The sequence below is a fragment of the Peromyscus eremicus genome, chromosome 19 (assembly GCF_949786415.1).
Source record: "Peromyscus eremicus chromosome 19, PerEre_H2_v1, whole genome shotgun sequence".
Lineage (NCBI taxonomy): Eukaryota > Metazoa > Chordata > Mammalia > Rodentia > Cricetidae > Peromyscus > Peromyscus eremicus.
In genome coordinates this window covers 1,311,041-1,327,244 of record NC_081435.1, presented here as the reverse complement: position 1 = coordinate 1,327,244, position 16,204 = coordinate 1,311,041, and the positions used below count along the sequence as shown (strand labels likewise).

Sequence of the window (16,204 nt, the reverse complement as noted above, 5' to 3'; positions counted from 1 at the left end):
GCAATTACTAATATATCACAAAAATAAATGTATAGTGTAAGTTTCCTGACATGCATTTTCAGTATGAACTCAACTGACTATGCTTAAATGGACTTTTGACAGAAGTAAAACAAAAATTTTGCTTTAAATTTTTAGTACAGATGACATTGTTAAAAGTAACTTTATGGGGCTGGAGAGATGGCTCAGAGGTTAAGAGCACTGACTACTCTTCCAGAGGTCCTGAGTTCAATTCCCATCAATCACATGGTGGCTCACAACCATCTATAATGAGATCTGGTGCCCATTCTGGCATGCAAGCAGAACACTGTATATATAATAAATAAATAAAATCTTTAAAAAATTTTATTTTTAAAAAAAGACAGACTTGGCTGGCCAAGCAGATTATAATTTTAAGGAAAAAATAAAAAGGCAAGACCCAACTATATTTTGCTAACAAGAAACTAATTTCACCTTTAATGACACACACAGAGACTCAAAATATAGGCATGAAATAAGATAATCCATGCAAATGGAAATCAAAGAAAGCAGTAATCACCCTACTTGTATCAGATAATATAGACTTTAAATTCAAAGTAGTAAAAAGAAGTAAGAAGTTTGAGGCAAGCATGAGCTCCATGACAAGCTGAAGAACAGTGGAGTACATAGCAGGACCATGGTCAAGAAATCCAGGGCAGCCAAGTGGTGGTGGTGCACACCTTCAATCCCAGCACTCAGGAGGCAGAGGCAGGCAGATCTCTGTGAGTTCGAGGCGAGCCTGGTCTATAGATCTCTGTGAGTTCCAAAGCTACACAGAAAAACCCTGTCTCGAAAAACCAAAGAAAAGAAAGAAAGAAATCCAGGAACAGAGATTCACCCAAATAGTCAATAGATTCAATTTCTATTTTAATAGAAAATACTCAATACATCAACACAGTGTGTTGGATAGTTTTATGTCAACTTGACACAAGCTAAAGTCATCTGAGAGAAGGGAACTTCAATTAAGAAAATGCTTCCAGGGCTAGAGAGATGGCTCAGCGGTTAAGAGTACTGGCTGCTCTTACAAAGTTCCTGAGTTCAATACCCAGCAACCACATGGTGGCTCACAACCACTTGTAATGAGATCTGGTGCCCTCTTCTGGCCTGCAGCCATATATGCAGGTGGAATACTGTATAATAAATAAATCTTAAAAGAAGGAGGAGGAGGAGGAGGAGGAGGAGGAGGAGGAGGAGGAGGAGGAGGAGGAGAAGAAGAAGAAGAAGAAGAAGAAGAAGAAGAAGAAGAAGAAGAAGAAGAAAATGCTTCCAGAAGATGGGGTTATATGCAAGCCTGTAGGGCATTTTCCAAATTAGTGATTTATTGTGGGAGGGCCCAGCCTACTGTAGATGATGTCATCCCTGGGCTGGTGGTCCTGGGTTCTGTAAGAAAGCAGGCTGAGCAAGACATGAGGAGCAAGCCAGTAAGTAGCACCTCTCCATGGCCTCTGCATCAGCTCCTGCCTCCAGGTTCCTGCCCTGCATGAGTTCCTGTCCTGACCTCCTTTGATGATGAAGAGTGATGTAGAAGTGTGAGCCAATTATTTCCTCCCCAACTTTGCTTTTTGGTCATGGTGTTTCATTGCAGCAATAGAAATCCTAACAATAGAAACCCTAGCAAGGGTTTAACATTTCACTTTCATCATCAGACAAAGATCAGCCAGACAAAAATCAAAGGAAAAGCAGATAAATCACACTTTAAACTACAGAGAAACTAAGAGAAATCTATACAGTATTTTATCCAAATACTGCAGAATAAACATTTTTCTTAACAGCACACAGAACACTCTCTCAGATACATTATATGATAGTCTACAACACAAATTTCAACAAAATCTTTAGAATAAATTATATTGAGCTTTTTTTTCTGACCACAGTATGGTTTAAAAAAAAAACAAAAACCACTAGGTTTGGTAGGTTTGGAAACTATACAGCGTTTGCGGAAATCAGCGATTTATGCATAAATACTGGATCAAGTTAAGTTAAAGCAAATTTAAAAGCTCTTGAAACAAAAATGTAAATACAGCCAAAAATCTGTGGACTAGGACAAAAGCACTACTCAGCAAGTCTGTCACAATCACCTACATGAAAAAGGCAAAAACTGGAGGTATAAACTCAGTAGCAGAGCACTTGCCCAGCACATGTAAGGCTCTGGGTTCAGTCTACAGACCTATCAAAACAAAACAGCAGCAAAAGCCAAACATGGTGGTTCCTGCCTGCAATCCCAGTGCTCAGAAGTAGAGACAGGAGGAATATAAACTGGAGGCCTGCTTGGACTACACAGAGTTCAGAGCCAGCCGGTCAGAACTACACAGTAAGATCCTGCCTCAACAAGCCAAGTGATACCCACCCACCCTAGATGGTAAGATCCTACTGATGAAGACACCACACACTTTGGCTGCAAGACACAGATAAATCAACCTCAGCTTCCACTGTGCCAAAAGGTGCTCCACAGGCTGCTGGGGAGGAAAGTCCCCAGTGGCCCTGCCCAGCACCGGACCCTGCCTACTCAACGACTGACCACCTGGGGGGAAAGTGCGCCTCCACTTTGCTTTCACCGTTGTGAACGCTGCTGTAATAGTGCTTTTGTCCTACTCCAGATTCTTGATTATGCTATACTTACATTTTTGTTTCAAGAGCTTTTACGTTTGCTTTACTTTTCCTTGATCCATTATTTATGTGTAAACTGTTGACTTCTACAGTATATAATTTCCAAGCCTACTTTCCTTCTTTTTTTCTATACTGGTGTAGCACCACAGTGCTACAACGCTAACGTGCCTGGTGCAACCGTGGCGTGACTCTTATGAGAGGAACCAACTGCACTCTAACTGGCTAAGAAGGATGTCATGCTTGGCACTGTAAAAAAAAAAAGCTGTGGCTGGATCACAGCCTAAGGGGAACTGTTGCCGAATAATACTCTAACTGTGTAAAGGTGCTTTCCGTTAACAATGTAAAGACTGTTTAATTAAATAAAATTAACCTGGGGCCTGGAGGCTGAGTCGGCAACAGGAAATGGTAAGGAAGAACTAAGTGTAGAGAAGGTTCTTTAGTGGAGCCTGAGCAGAAGAATGGCCCCTTTTTTTCCCCGGGAGACACGAGCAAGGAGAGGTTAGCTACTTGCTATTCAGCCTCTCTGAGCAAGCAGAATTTCACCTCAACCTTTGAATCCTGAGTTCTACAGAAGGACAGAAAGTGAGATAAAGTTTCCTTTAGCAGCCAAGATAGTGCCTGAGGGAACAAAACTCCCACTTGGCTGCTGCCCTGCCACTGCTGGTGTCTGCAGAGCTGTAACTGCCAGTGGGGACAGCAGTTCCTTAAGGTGCAGCCACTGCACTGAACGCAAAATGACAGGGAACTTTCTATTGTTTTGCTACAAGATTTTGCTATCAAACTCTTCTCTAAATTCTAATGTTTATACTCACAGTTTGTGCTGCCCTCCAGTTTGGTCAGAGAAGCTTATTGTTTCATTTAGGAGATATGGTCAATGTAGAGATTCGCAACTGGTCAACGTGCTGAATATAAGTAACAGTGAATGCTCAGCTGTGGGTGGGTCATCTATATCAACCTTCCCCAATCCAAGACTCAAGGAACATCAAAGAAGAGAGGGTGGAAAGAATGTGTCAGCCAGAGAATGGGGAGGAGAGCTGTAAATCTGACTTTTGGACAGGACATAGCTGTTGTACATATCAACCTGCAGCAACTCTAGTTAGCACAAGATCAAGCAGTCAAGATTCCAGCATGGGTGAGAAAGGGGCCCAAGGCTCCACCCCAAGAGGAGTTAGTTGATAGGCAGTTGACAGCTGCTGACAAAGAGAGGGTCATTGTTCTTTAGGAACATGGCCACTGGCAGGTTGCCAATATCAGAGGATGGCACCACACCCATGTCACGCATATATATGAGCAGAACTACTTGACCTCAAAGTTATTAACAACATTTTCTTTTAAAGAAGGCATGAAGTTGAGAGAGATGAGGTTGATGGCAGTAGGAAGAGCTGAAGGAGGGTGGTGATAAAAATGCATTGTATGAATGTATAACGACTCTACAAGTACATAAAAATACTATTTTAAAAAGACCCCAAGGGCTGAGGATACAGTATAGTACTACAGCACTTGCCTAGCACAGGTAAGGTCCTGCATCTCAATGCTCACAACCATGAATGAAGATTCAGATAAAGAGCTATGTTAGTTATTAAGGCTTTTCCTTGCTGTGACAAATACTCGAGAATAACAACTTAAGAAAAGTATGATTCTTTTAATATACATTTCTGGGGAGGGTTTATAGTTTCAGACCATCATGGAAAGGAGTGTGTGAAGGGGCAGAACAACTCACATCACAATACCCCAGGAGAGAAGGGGAGGGGGAGAGACAGAGACAGAGACAGAGAGACACACAGAGAGAAATAGAAAATGCCTGTACTGGGCTAGCCTCCCCTCTTTTATTTCATCTGGACCCCCAGTCTATTGGATTGTGTTGCCCACATTGAAGAACAGCCCTTCCCTCCCCACCCCCACCTTATTTTTTTCTGGAAACACACACACACACACACACACACACACACACAATTTACCAATCTCCTAGGTGTACCTCAATTCAATTAAGTCAATAATCCAGATTAACCACTGCACAAGCTATCTTTGTGCTGCAAGTAAGTACAAAAATACAAACACACCAAATCCAAAATCTGTAGAAGAACAAAATAATGAAGATCAGAGTGTGTGCTAGGTCAGCAGGTGCAAGGCCATGGGTTTGAATACCAGAACCACCAAAGGAGAGGATCAGAATGGAAATAAATAAAACTAAAAATTGAAAACAAAATCAAGAAAACAAAGAGCTGTTCTTTGACAAAATAAAAAAAAAAGACAAATCATAAGCTTGACTAAAGAAAAGGGGAATACTCAGGCAAAATTGGAGATGAAAAACAAACATTACAACCAAGAGCATGGAAAAGCAAAGAATCATTGAGATGATTATACACAGCCATATGTCCACAATGAACAAATTCATGGATACATACATCCTATCAACACTGAATCTTCACAAAATAGAAAACTTGGATAGAAAGTTACATGGAAGAAGGAATCAATAGCAACGTCCCAAAGACTTACTTCATTCAACTGCACCTCTCAAGGAAGAACTAATGCCAGTTCTCTTCCGTTATTATTCCAAACTCTATCAAGCAAGCATTATCTTGATACGGAAACTAGACAAGGACACACCCAAAACAAAACTAGAGGCAAGTACCTTTGATGAACATAAATGTAAAAGCTCTTTAAAAGATTATTCATCACAATCATGTGTAGTTCATGCAAAAAATGCAAAAGTACTTCAACATCTACAATCAATAAACATGATCATACCACTCAACAAATGAAGGAGAAATAACATGAACATCTCAATGAATGCAGAAAAGTACTTGATAAATCCAGCATTTCTTCATGCTGAAAACTGAACAAACTGAATACAGCTGGAATATACTTTAATATGATAAAGGTAATACACATTAACAGCACCTAATAGGCTAAATGAGGGAAAGCTGTCAGATTTGAAACAAGGCAAGGATGGCCACTTTGACCATGCTTTATTCAACCTGGCACTGGTAGTCACAGAGCAATCAAACAAGAAAAAAAACAAAGGGCATCTAACCTGGAAGAGAAGGTCAAACTGTCACTGTAGGTGACATGATTTCTATACAGAAAATCAGAAAACCAGACAAAGTGGCACATGTCTGTTATCCCAGAATCAGAAGAGCCTGAAGCAGGAGACCAGGCAGGGCTACACAGCAAGATTCTGTCTGAAAAACCCAAGGAAGGGAGAAGGAAAGGATATTAAGTACAAGGGGGAAAAAGGAAGGGAAAGACAGAAGGATAGAAGGCCAGCCCTAAAGAATCCATCAAAACACCACTTGAGTTAATAAATGTCACCAACAAATTGCAAGACACGAGCATTAGCAGCACTGGCATATCTCAATAGCAAGCCATCGGACGTAGGAAACTTTAATCCCAGTTACAACTGGTACTCAAAAAGCAACTAAGAATAAATTTGACCAAAGAGGTCAAATATTTCTCCAATGAAATTCTAAACTACTGAGGAAAGAAACTGAAGAGGACACATAAATTCAGAAAGACATGCAAACTTTACATATTACAAGAATAGAAAAACATCCAAAGAGCCCAAAGCAAGCAACAATGTATCCCAGTGACAATTCCTGACAGAACCAAAAAACTAAAAATCTAAAAAAAAAGTCTAAAAGCTATGAACACACACACACACACACACACACACACACACACACACGTCATCTTGAGCAGGAAGAACAAAGCAGAGAGTAGCAGAGACTATTACAGTACTGATTTCAAGATATAATCAAAACTATAATAATTAAAACAGCCAGACATTGACACAAAACAAACAACCCCTGCATTAATAACAAGCTGATTTTTTGGCACTGGCAGCTGAGGATACATAGTGGAGAAAAGAGTATTTTCAGTAACTAGTACTGAAAATACTGTCTATCCACATGATGAATAAAAATAGGTTCATGCTTCTTATCAACTGCAAGAGCAAATTCTAAAAGGCTTGAAGACTTCAGCCTTTGTTAAATCACGAAACTACTATTTTTGCATATCCCTCAAAGTTGTTTTTGAAATGCTCACATCCACATCTGGTCTTTTCAGCAAATCTTCCACTTTAGCCACATCCCCATTGGCAGCAGCCTTCACCAGCTCTTCATTGAGGTCACCAGATTCTTGGGTTTCAAATAATTTCTTCAGAAGCTGTGAGAGTCTTTCTGCAAAGCACAAAACAAACCGCTAATAGAAGAACAGATGTTCTCCATGTTCCTAAACGGTTTTCCTGTTTTACTATTTCTACTGTGTACAACTACCCATGCAAGTAATAAGCCTTAATACCAAGGTACACTAAATTCAACCCATAAATAAACTAAAATCACATATTTCAAGTTGTAAATGCAGAAAAAGTAAAGAGTGACAGATTTAAAGTCAAACTAATGAGACTATAAACAAACACACTAGCACAGGGAACCCACAATGATACAAATGTCTTTTAGGTCTTAATTCTACGGTACAGACCATAGAACATTACAGACAGTAGAATACTACAGATCATAGAAAACCCAACAGAACAACAGTTATGATTCAGAAACAATGCAACCTCTATAGTGTCTTGGAATACACTTTAGGAGCAAATCAATTTTCAGCTGAAAATGAACATATAAATGATAACAGCATACTTTATTAAGTGCCACTTGACTGTTTTTCCTAAACAGTACACTTAATACAGGAGATTCTAGCCTTTACTTATTAGAGTCATTACTCAAAAGGAAAAGAATCAAAAATTGGGTTAAGAGAAAAATTGTAAGTTATGCCAACCCCAATTATTTGAGAGTAGGTATTAATTACTCTTCACTTTTTATTTTCTATGTAGCTAAGGTAGCACAATGCAGCTAGCCTCAAACCAGAAATCAACACTGCTGGATGTAAGCTGTCAGTGCACTAGCAATTTGCAACAGGAACTCCAAAGAGAGGAAGGAGAAAGCAGCACAGACAAAAACCTCCATCTTTCTTTTTGGATACAAGGTCTCAGCCTGCCTAGGCTAACCTCAAACTCGATCCTCTTGCCTCCACCTATCAAATATGACCACAGGCTTGCACCACCACATCTACCAACCTCATGTTTTCCTTTGCACATTCCATTCACTATTATGACTCTGCCTCCCTTACCAGATGGCAAGAATGGACATACAGCAACTTAGAAAACGATACAGAATAAACCTGACTGTGCACACAAAGCTGGGACATAGGCAGGACCGTTAGGACAAGTTTAGCCAAGCACTCAGCAAGTTCACATCTTACCAGTTTCTGATGTTATGGCATATATAATAACTTATTAAATGCTAAGAAGAAAAATATGACTGATATATAACAATATACAGGAAGAAAAACATCTGCTAGCAATAATGTTGGAAACAAAAAGTAAGCTAAGCAAGATAAGGTTTTAAGAAAGAGAAGGTTTTCTGGCAGAAAATGCAAGTTCTGACTAGAGATAAGAACTGAGCTTTAAGTGTCTCAGATCCAGTACAGAGAAGCTTAATATGCCCAAGAAAAAGCACAAATTCATCAACCTTTCCAGAGAGTCCCTCAGCCAGAATGAAGGTTAGTCAGTGCACTAAAAAGAGGGCAAGAGGAGAGAAGGGTAGGAGAGAAAGGGAAGAGGATGGGGGTAAGAGAAGAAAAATTTACCAAGTTTTCAATATCCAAATAAATGAACCTATGTTATCTGGAAGAAAACCAAGTGTACATACACGACGCTCAGTTGCAGGAGAACTCTTTTTGCTGCTGTTTGTTTTTAACTCATGGCTTTTCTGTGTAGCACTGGCTATCCTAGTACCAGCTCTGTAGACTGGGTGGCTTTGAACTCAGAGATCCACCTAAATGCTGGGATTAAAGGTGTATGCCACCAGGCCCAGACTGAAAAGTGGGTATTGTTTTTAAGGAAACAAGATAAAACATACCACCAGATGCATTGCTAATGGCTGATCCTGCAGATGCCACCTTGGAAACTGCTGCAGGATTATACGTCCAAGATGTTCCACAAACTTCCACCTTTAAATCACTGTCTGAATAAATCTGTTGTACTCGGCCAACTTTACCTAAAGTCTTAAAAAAAAAAATTAAAGATTTATTATTAAATTCTATCACCACCTTCTGTATTTTAAAATGTTGATTTTACTTGTTTCTAATTTTAAAAATTTTAAGAGCTAACCATATTCAAATGGATTATTAGTCACAAACTTAACTGTATCTTTAAAACCATCTGAATAATGGGGCTAGAGACACAGCTTAACCACTAAGAACATTAGCTCTTGCTCTTGGTTGGTTCACAATCACCTATAATTCTAGCTCCAGGAGATCTGATGCCTTCTTTTGGATGCTGAAGGCATTCACACTCACACATGCACAGATACACAGACAGACATGTAAAAATAAATCCCAAGGGCTGGAGAGCTGGCTCAGCAGTTAAGAGCATTTGCTCTTGCAGAGGACTAAGTTCAATTCCCAGCACTCACATGGAAGCTCACAACCATCCATAACTCCAGTTCCAGAGGATCTTCTTCCAACCTCTGTGGGCATCAGGCACATACATGGTGCATATACACAAATATAAGCAAAACACTCATACACATAATCTTAAAAAGGCAAAGTAAGTTTTAAATTTTAAAGTCCATATCCTTTTTTTTTTCTTTTTTGTAAATAATATGAGGAAACAGGATTATTTGACCTATGAGATTTTTCACAATCTAAATGTTGCTAATTGGTGTAGCTGCACAGGCTTGTCTGTCCTCTGTATGTGACTAGTGAGAACTTTTCAAACTGGCTGTTCATTCTTTAAGCACATGCTACAAGTCCCTGATGGTGTCTCTGAGGTCTGGAACAAGATCCGTCCTCACCTAACGTTTCTCTTTAGTGAGGGAGTTATCTGAAGCCATAACCTGTACTATGCTGGTTACTGCTACTACCCTCTCACTCTTACAGGTTTCTCCCTGACAGAAGTCAGCAATAGGGTTTTATTTTCTTATGTTTTTGTTTTGTTTTTATTTTAAAAACTGATTTCTCAGAAAAAAAAAAAAACTTATTTCTTATTTTAAAAGTATGCATGTGCACCACAAGCATGCAGGTGCCCACAGAGACCAAAAGAGAGAATTAGCTCTCCTGGAACTGAGGTTACAGACTACTGTGAGCCCGTTGTGAGCACTCTAACAACTGAGTTTAAATCTCCAGTCACCATTTTTTTAAAATACAAAGTCTGTACTGTCCTAACAGCTATATTTAACAAATATCTTTATATAAATACAAATGCGAACACACATCTCTTTACGCCTTCTTTTAAAGAAAGACTCATGTCTATTCTGTAGTATGAGCAATACTGAGCTAGCTATTCATGTATTCTTATGACACTCCTCCCCACCCCCTTCTCCATACCTTCACAAATACTTTTTTGGGGTTTTTTTGAGATATGGTTTCTCTGTGTAGCTCTGGCTCTCCTGGAACTCACTCTGTAGACCAGGCTGGCCTTGAAATCACAGACATCTACCTGTCTCTGTCTCTCAAGTACTGTAAACACACACACACTTTTTTAAAAGCAGACTGGATGTGATATTTATTAGTGAATATGACTAGTGGGGTGTATTACTCCAGCACAGTGGAAGCCCCCAAGAGTATAAGGCCTTACCAACTTTCCAGAAGACAAGAAGTAGGAATGAGCCACTTCTCAGCTACCATGTCTTCAAATTCATTAAACTTGGTGAAGGCCCACTTCTTTGAGGTAGAATGTTCTACTGGCCAGGGAACTTGAACCTGGCTCTACACAGGTCACTAATCATAGTCCTTATTCTGGGTACAGATAAACATGATGACCTAGCCAATTTGAATCTCGGCTACTTATGCCTTAGAACTTTCCAAAGCTTCCTGGATTCCTGTCTAGAACCTAGATGGGGAACAGCACTGAGATCAAAATAAGCATACAGAAACTGTCTAAGGTCCCTTAGGGGAACTCATACAAGCAACAGGCTGAATGCGTAACCGCAGAGGCTGCTATTTGTAGCTGGTGCACAATGGGCTTTCAGTAATTTCAAACAACAGTAGTTCATGCTAGTTAACACAGCTAAAAAGCAAACAATTTACTACTTCTCATGTTTCCTCATTTCCACTTCTGACCGTTGCAGTTACACTGTTAGATTGTACAATCACTGTATGTGTTCCTCTTTCAATTTAATTAACCAAACAAATAAATACATATTGCATAATCAGCTGGCACATCTCTAGTCACCTGGATTGTCTCAACTCTTTAGTAGATTACTCAGAATAGGCTTATGGGAATAGGGCCTTTAAATTCTTACAAACTCAGAGCAATTTACAACCTTTATACTTAAATGTCAGTTTGGTTAAATATATATTTTCTTTTCTTAGTTTTATTAATTATCACTGTTTTCTGGCATGAAACATTGAGATATTTTTACATACAACAAAATGATCTTCCCATTGTGAGCAATAATTTGACCTTTTTCTTAAAGGTCCAAAGAATTTTTCCTATTCATAAAGACTCACTTATTCCATCAGAGTAGGTTTCCCCGGGTTTGCCATGGGTCCTCCCTTTGAAGTCTAGTCTCAAATCTGTTTTCAATTTCAAAAGCATTTAGCTGGAATTACAAGTGTTAGCTTAGTGGTAGGCAGCGGTCTGGCATTCACAAGATCTTAGTTCAAATATTTGCAATACCAAAAAGAATTCTATTTGTTTCAGCCCTTTACTTTTCCTGGGCTTACACATACATATATCAGATATTTCATATTTGTCATTTTCTATAGAATATATTTTTTTCACATTTAAATTTTTCATGCTTTTGAACTTTCTATTGCTCCTACTATCTGTGGTAACTATGTGTGTGTATTCCAACTTAATCATTACTTCTTAAAAAACTTATTTGTGAATGGGTGTGTAGTATGTATATGTGTATGTCTGTGTGTGACACATACATTCATGGAGGGGTGTGTGTGTGTGTGTGTGTGTGTGTGTGTGTGTGTGTGTGACTGATGTCTTCCACTATCACTTTCCACTTAATTTATTACATTTTAATTTACTTACTGTGTGTGTTGTAAGTGTGCACCCATGACATAGTACAAGAGTGGTGGTCAGAGGACAACTTGAAGAAACAGTCCTCTCCCCTTACCACGTGGGTCCTGATGATCAAACTCAGATCACCAGCCTTGCTGGCAGGGGCCCTTACTGCTCAGTCAGGGTCGGGGTCTCCTCCCTCCCTCCCTCCCTGAGCCTGGCACTCACTCACTGACTAGACTGGCAGGCCAGTGAGCTCTGCTGACTCACCTCCCTGCTGTCCAGTGCTAGGTCACTGATGTATGACTTTTACAAGGGTTCCAGCCACAGGAAATCAGTCCTTCATGCCTGCTTAGAGGGTCTTTACGACTGAGCCATCTCCTTTTCTTCTTCTTAATTCTTTCTTAAGTTCTAACACCTTGCTTCTGTTATTTCTTTCTTCTGTATCTTGACATGTCCTTAATTTATTTTAACTTATTTTGAATTACTTGAATTTAGCTGTTTATGTTTTAAGATTTATTTATTTATTACGTGTACAGTGTTCCGCCTGCATGTATGCCTGCAGGCCAGAAGAGGGCACCAGATCTCATCTCATTACAGATGGTTGTAAGCCACCATGTGGTTGCTGGGAATTGAACTCAGGACCTCTGGAAGATCAGCCAGTGCTCTAACCTCTGAGCCATCTCTCCAGCCCCACTTTAGCTTTTGTCAGTTTCCTGTGCATAATCTTTCTTCTGTGTGTAGTGATGTTCTGTCCTTTAATCTTGTCTTTAGTAATAACTGCTGCACATGGAGAGAAGACCATTATCCCACTACCTTTTATCTGAACCTGTTCATTATCCTTTTATCTGAACCTGTTCAGTCCTTTGTCCACATTGTCTCTATTCCACTCAATTTAATTTCTATTCTTAGTACTTTTTCCTTTTAACAGACAATGATGGAAGGGAGCTCTGGATGGTCTCAGCTGATTTTAGCATGAATCTATCATAGTCAGCCAAATTGAAGTAAATAAGAGCACTTTAATCAGTTACAGCACTAATCTCCACACTAGACAATAAGAATCTGGCAGATAATGCAGCAAATAGGTCCTGCTCTCAGGTCTACCACATGCCCTATCCATTTACTCAGCTGCCATACAGACTTTGATGTGGGCCAAGTAGCTACCAAGTACCAACTTGGCTAGCTACCGATAACTTTGCTAGCTACTCATTTGTATTTTAAGGTAATGCACAAGAGATTTATTTTTCTTGTACTGTTTACATTTGTATCCTTAAATCTAACAGGTTTATTTTATGTTCTAAAATATCTACTGAAGGAGTACAGCTAGACAGACGGACAGGACAACAGTAAAGACAAGATGGGATAAGGCTAGTCAGGGCAGGAACTGAGGGTGAAGAGGAAGAAATGGAAGCACTGTCCTGAGAAAGGAGGTCTGAACAGCACACGGTTGGGTGACGAGCTCTAAGAGGAGGAAGCACACAGGATGGGAGTAGAGACAGAACAGAGGGTGGAGAGGAGGACAAAACAGGTCAACAGGAAGGAACAAAGAAAAGAACAGATACATGAAGGACAAAATAAACTTGTTTATTACTGTTGAACAGCTGATGAAATATATACTGAATGAAAAACTAAAAATTAAGCTGTATCATTGATAGCAAAACTACTCTTAGAAGACATGCACATGTACTGTCCCCACATCCCAGCATGTTTTAGGCTCCCTGTAGCAGGAAAGCTGTGGTGCTGTCTACCTACTGAGACGGAAGAGCATGCTGCTCTCTCATTGGGGGACTGAATAGCAGGAAAACCTCTGCCTCCCAATTCTACATTACACCCATTATTGACAGTGTTATCAGAAATACTAGCCCCTTCTGGATCTTCCTAGGCTAATCCAGCTGGAATAAATTAGACATGAGTACATCTTGCTGCCTAGTACACCTAGAATACAATTCTAGAAAAGTGGTGTGTCTGTGTGTGTGTGTACTGTGTGTGTGTGTGTGTGTGTGTGTGTGTGTGCAAAGCAATCCTTTGCAATTACATTCTAAGTGATTTTTTTTTAATTTAACTTTCAATTCCAATTGTTTCTAAAAGTAATTTGCTTTAATTCATTAATTCTATAAGCAAAACATAATATCTCTTCCCAAATTATTTTACATATTCTTACTGGAAGCATTGCTTCAGCCCATTCGCCGTGTCCTCTTTGGAGAAGTTTAATTCTTTCCAGATCATAACAAACTTGCACAAGATCCCCCACTTGAAACTGTGAGGTGCCGCCTTCTGCACCCTGTGCAGCATCTCCACTCCGGACAATGTTTGCCTTAGTGAGGACAGCAGGATTGAAGGTCCATCTACAAAGGCAGAACCAGGCTCAGAACAAGTGAACTCACTCGACATATCTTTAAACACTGCAGGGAGAACAACCTTGCACACTTCAACAGAATAAAGCAATCCTCTTACATTCTGGATGATTTTTATTTCTTTGTTTATATAATTTACAATGCTTACCAGCATATACGATACATAAAGAACATCCCTGTGTGTTTCTTCAGAGTTGCTTAAGGAAAAGCCTTCTTTCCTGATCACATATATTTACTCACCATTCTGTCCTAGCCAAACTGCCTACCAAATGCAGCAGCCCTTTAACAAGGGTTCTCAACCTGTGGAGTCACAACTCTTTTAGGATGACAATCCTTCTACAGGCATTGTATACCAGATATCCTGTATATCATACATTTATATTACAATTCTTAACAGCAGCAAAATTACAGTTATGAAGTAACAATAAAATAATTATATGTTTGGGGTCACCACAACATGAGGAACTGTGTTAGAGTTGCAGCATTAGGAAAGTTGAGAACCACTGATCTAGAACACTGCCAATCTCACAGATAAAGGCTCTCTAGTTTTAATTTGCCATGTATAAATGCTTTCCATAATTGTAATACCTGTATCAAAATAAATCTGATCTGGGGCTGTAGCTCAATGATATTGACTGCCTGCCATGCCCAAACCCTGGGTTCAATTTCCTAGGACCACACACAAATAAAATTTCTTTTTTGTTTATTTGACAGAATCCCATATAGCCCAGACTAGCCTCAAACATACTGAGAACCACCTTATTCTTTTGTCTTCCAGCCTCTTCATCCCAAAGGCTTAGATTACAGGCATGTGCCTCGTATCTGATTTATGCAATGCTGGGGAATGAACACAAGGCTTCATTTGTGCCAGCCCAACACTCTACCAATTAAGCTATGTCTCTACCCCAAAATTATGGCTTCTTTATTTTACATAAGCATCTTTCCATACCGCTATCATCTTCCTTTCATTTTCCTGACTATTCAATGACTCATTAAACAAATGTACCACAACATACAAAACACACGCCACTTAAACACACACTCAACTCCAGTGCAAAAATAGATCCCTTGTCAAATAAATTCCTAAATTATTTGCATTTTATATACTCTTCAGAATCCAAGTACTTATCTGGAATAAGTGGATCTGAAAGATCAGACTACATTAAAAAAAAAAAAACCAACCCTGTTCCTAGAACTATGGAAGGGGTCAGTTAAATAGCTCAGTGGTTAAGTCAGTGGTTCTCAATCTGTCAGACATTTACATTACGATTCATAACAGTAGCAAAATTAAGAGTTATGAAGTAGCAACGAAATAATTTTATGGTTGGGGGTCACCATAATATAAGGAACTGTTTTCACGGATTAGGAAGGTTGAGAACCACTGGGCTGAATAAGCGCACTTACAGCTCTTGCAGAAGACCTGGGTTTGATTCCCAGGACACACATGGTGGCTCACAACCACCTTTTAAGTCCATTCCAATGGATCCAAAGCCCTCCGCTGGCCTCCAATGGCTACTTCATACACATGGTGCACATAAATTCATGCAGGCACACATACACATAAATAAATAAAACATTACAAGCATGCAAGAACATTTCTTTCTAAAGAAACCCCAGAGGGAAAGGGTCTCTGAATAGTAAGAATCATATACAGGGACCAGCAATATGCATCAGCAAGTAAAGACATTTTTTACCACCGAGCCTGACAACCTGAGTTCAAACCTCAGAACCCTTACGATAGAAGAAGAGAACTAACTTCTGCAAATTTCCTGAATTCAATGTAAAAGTGCACACACGCAGACAGACAGACACACAAACACACACACACCCCTCAATGCCTTACCAACATACTCTGAATTTGTCTCTACTGCCTAAGGACCAGCTTTATTAAACCTTGACTTATAGCATATTACTTGCTTTCTTTAAGTCTCTTGTCCATGTATGTTAACTTTGTCATCAAAACCCAGGAAACAGTACCAACCTGTTGCCACTTGGATACTGTACTACAATGTCATGATCTTCATCGATGCCACAGACAGTTCCAGTCGTAGTTAAAGTCTCAAACATCCCATCAGTCCATCCTCCATGACCGTGCTGCAAAGACTGGACAATTTCTAGGTCAAGGTCTATATTTACCAGGTCACCAATCTGCAATCCACCAGGATTCCTGTTGCCATTCTGCTCACCTGTAATTCCAAACATAATTAAT

At 39.6% G+C, this 16,204-nt stretch overlaps 1 protein-coding gene and 1 pseudogene across 2 annotated transcripts in view; both read right to left on the bottom strand.

Moving 5' to 3' along the window:
- Positions 1–16,204, bottom strand: part of Mib1 (MIB E3 ubiquitin protein ligase 1) — a 115,864-nt gene that overhangs the window by 62,523 nt on the left and 37,137 nt on the right. For both annotated transcript variants that reach the window (XR_009375257.1, XM_059246268.1), the window contains exons 6-9: positions 15,977–16,181; positions 13,803–13,986; positions 8,544–8,688; positions 6,667–6,800 (exon numbers count right to left, since the gene is read on the bottom strand). Coding sequence is in view for 1 of the 2 variants with exons in the window: in XM_059246268.1 (XP_059102251.1) it covers positions 6,667–6,800; positions 8,544–8,688; positions 13,803–13,986; positions 15,977–16,181 (668 nt within the window). In the remaining variant the exon portion in view is untranslated. The remainder of the gene's footprint in view (positions 1–6,666; positions 6,801–8,543; positions 8,689–13,802; positions 13,987–15,976; positions 16,182–16,204) is intronic.
- Positions 10,558–10,683, bottom strand: LOC131896263 (small nucleolar RNA SNORA70; annotated as a pseudogene).